Below are 3,371 nucleotides of genomic sequence, written 5' to 3'. Positions count from 1 at the left end.
AAAAAAAAACCTTAAAAAAAACTTTTTTATCAATGTTTTATTGAGATGGTTGTTTATTTGTGTGTGTTATGTATTGTTTAAATGTGGTGATGCAGTGGCTGTTTTTGGAGCCCAAGACAAATTTCCCTGTGGGGACAATAAAGTATACCTTACAAAACCTGTTTACGACTTTACAGTCAAAAAATGAGTCAGCATCACTTTCTCACTGTTTCAACAACAGCACATATCATCAATATCAGTGAATCTTGATATTAAAGATTTAGAAGGATAAATGGTATGTAGAATTTTGAAGTGTATTTTTATTTATTTTTTATTTTATTTATTTAAAATAAATGAACCAAGCTCTTCTCCAGTCAATATTCTCAATTATAGAGTTCCAAAAAAAAAAAAAAAATCCCTACTAGGAGATACTTTATGTTATTTTTGGAAAATATTACTTAAATGTTTGTTATTGCATTTTTCTCCGTTAGCTCAACACCTTCTAAAATTAATTTTGGGTTTGTCACAGATGGAGAATTATAACAAATATGACTTTTGACAAGCTGACGAAGTGTTGCAGGAATAGCTTTAATAACTGAATTAAATCCCCTATAGGGAAACTGTGCATAGACATGAATTGTTCGTAAGTTAAAAGATTTCCAAAACTGTCAAAAAAATGTTTATAAGATGAATAATCTGTTAAACCAACTTGTTAAAAAAAAAAAAAGATTTATTTGAAAGTGTTATAATACCATTATTCCAAATGAAGGAGGTGTGACGAGAGAAGTTGTGAGAGTAACACATTTTCCAAGCGAGAAGAGCTTGCTGATCAAATTTGGATAATTTGAGGGGAATTTTAGAAATATTGTAATGTGTGTTAACGCTGCTCTGAACCTTTGTTTAATGCTTTATTTGTTCAATGCAACAAAAACAAGAAGTATTACACATATGATCAAATTAACATTAGCTGCCAGAGAAAAAAAGAATGCTTTGAGCATTACAAGTTTCAGTGCTTTTTTTGTTTGTTTAATTTAAAGCCATTTATAAAATGTGAAAAACCTGGTCTACATTGAGCCCACTTCTTCTTATGTATATGGAATTTTCCTAGCAAAATAAATGTATATGTTGTTCTTTACAATTACGATTTTCGTTTTCTGTATTAAAAAGTACATCAAATATACACATTTCTATCATACACTCCATTTTTCTGTTAATATGCCTATAGAATTCCAAATCCTTCCAAAATAATCTTGAGTAAATACAATAGAAAAAGAGAAAAAAATTCTTGACCACCACAAAATTCACAGGTGGCCTATACGACATATTAAGCTTAAATCTTTCCAAAGCATGCTTAGCAGGATACATTCTTTGAAGTATTTTGTAAGACACTTCCTTTAACTGCTCTGAGCCTTGTATTTGCAGTGATGGAGCTGAAGCTGTCATCCTCTAGACAACATTGGATTGGTCCTTCGAAACGCCACACGTCATCTCCGCCCCCCACCGCGCACTGCACCGTTATTATTCGACGAGCGACCGACACCGAAACTACAATGTCAAGCATTTACGGGACACCGAGCTCCTCCGCGTTCAAGGACCCGTCCTGATTTCTTAATATACGCGCAAAATCTACGAACAATCCGATGATATTCCTGGAAGCAAAAGATTGAGATGATGCATCATCTTTCAGACAAGGTAAGTCAAGAGAGACCGCTTTAAGAAGTTCGCAAACGGCCGCGGTTTCGTTGCGCCGACGATCTTCGCGATTTTTGCGCGCTTGTTCCACGCGAAACTCTTAGTTTGTTGTTTGTTTCGCGTGTTTAAAACGACTTTAAATGATTGACAGCACCTGAATGTTTCAGCTACGAAGCGGATGTGTTGCGAAATATAATGCAAAGTGGTTCGCGAACGAAAATGCGTGCGAAATATCTGCGCGCTTCGATCGGATAAAATACGTGCGCCTTTCTTACGTAATAAGCGCGCGGGGCAGGTGCGCGTGGGATTGAGCTGAAATCATCAACGCTTGCTTTCCTTGTAAAATATGCTTAGAAGAGACAGAGAACAGTAGATTGCAAGGAGTATAAATATATATTTTTGTATGCACGCATTTCTAAAGCGATTTTTCGGTTTCAGACAGCTGCACAATATGCTTCAAAGTCATGCAACCACTTCAAAACACGTGTCACGCACATAGTGCTTCACAATTGGATTTGCTTTAGAACCAGGATTTAAACTGGACATAAAAAGTCTGAAAGTTCAGAAGTCCGATTATTGTGTGTTCATGTGTTATTTTAATGTTCATTTTATTATTGCTATTTGCACTCAGCGTGATTTCCCACTGGCTCTGCATATGTAAGTTCGAGTGGAAGTGGTTCTGTTGGTGCAGCGTGTCTTTATTTATCCCTCGCCCCGTGTAGGTGGAAGTGTGAGTGAGTCAGGGAGAGATGGAGGTGATTAGAAGAAAAGACTCCGACTCAAACGGCCTCTTCTCAGACAACTCGGACAATGACTGTGAGGTATGAACGCCATTATTGGAAAGGTAGGAGTGCCATTATTGGAGCTGCACATGTTCGCTTTCTCTTTCTGTAGGACATGGGGGCTTGTGGACAGACGACTGGAGTGTGTTTGTGTGAAAATACCCCCTTTACCAGCTTCTGTGATCAGCACCCTAAGGAGGTGAGTGTTTATGTACATATATGTACGACAGTGGTGAGCGGTGACTTTTTTAACCGGGTATGCTGAGTGATAAGACCCAAATCGGATTTTAGGACACTTTTTTATTCCCAGTGAATAGGACTTAAAACTCCCACCTGGGTGACACTACTCCAATAACAGACCATTCAAAATACCCCAAAATATTTAAAATATTCCAAAGTAATGTTGCAACTCTGAAAACAATAATAAAAGTCAGAGAAGGGCTTTAACTGTAAGCAACACGAGTATACTCAAAACAAAGGGAACAATATGATGTTTGTTATTAAAATTTTATATAGTCCACGTATTTATAAATATTTTTTTTAATTTACCGCTTAGGCAATAACGTTAACAATAACTTCAATATATCTTCAACATACGTTGTCTATGACCAAAAATGTAAGAAGATATGTTTTCAGTGGACTTTTAAAACTAGCTTTGCTTGAGAAAACAAAAATATACAGTTATAGTGTTTTTTCTTTTGATTTAGTCGAGTTGGTTTTGCATCAAACACAATGTGCTTCTCGGCAGTCCAAAAATCTGACAGCAACAGCACATTTTTCCGCTTGGGCGAGCGCTTCGCGAACAGCTTACCTCCCGCATTAAATCAGCCGCAGACCAGCAAATCACTGAGAACGCGCTACAATCCTGAAGAGTCATAGCAACAGAGCGGAGGCGAGAAAGCTGCGGAGAATCCGCTC

The 3,371-nt window shown here is 37.2% G+C and overlaps 1 protein-coding gene across 1 annotated transcript in view; it reads left to right on the top strand.

Annotated features, from left to right (window-relative positions):
• The first annotated feature begins 1,503 nt into the window (after positions 1–1,503).
• LOC107702783 (uncharacterized) overlaps positions 1,504–3,371 on the top strand; it is a 5,582-nt gene continuing 3,714 nt past the window's right edge. The window contains exons 1-3 of the mRNA XM_016505194.1: positions 1,504–1,671; positions 2,394–2,492; positions 2,566–2,652. Coding sequence (XP_016360680.1) covers positions 2,421–2,492; positions 2,566–2,652 — 159 coding nt within the window. The 5' untranslated portion in view covers positions 1,504–1,671; positions 2,394–2,420. The remainder of the gene's footprint in view (positions 1,672–2,393; positions 2,493–2,565; positions 2,653–3,371) is intronic.

This window comes from Sinocyclocheilus anshuiensis, unplaced genomic scaffold (assembly GCF_001515605.1).
Source record: "Sinocyclocheilus anshuiensis isolate Anshui unplaced genomic scaffold, SAMN03320099.WGS_v1.1 scaffold919, whole genome shotgun sequence".
Classification (NCBI taxonomy): Eukaryota; Metazoa; Chordata; class Actinopteri; order Cypriniformes; family Cyprinidae; genus Sinocyclocheilus; species Sinocyclocheilus anshuiensis.
The sequence above is the reverse complement of the archived record's forward strand: the minus strand, read 5'-3'. Positions and strand labels throughout refer to the sequence as shown.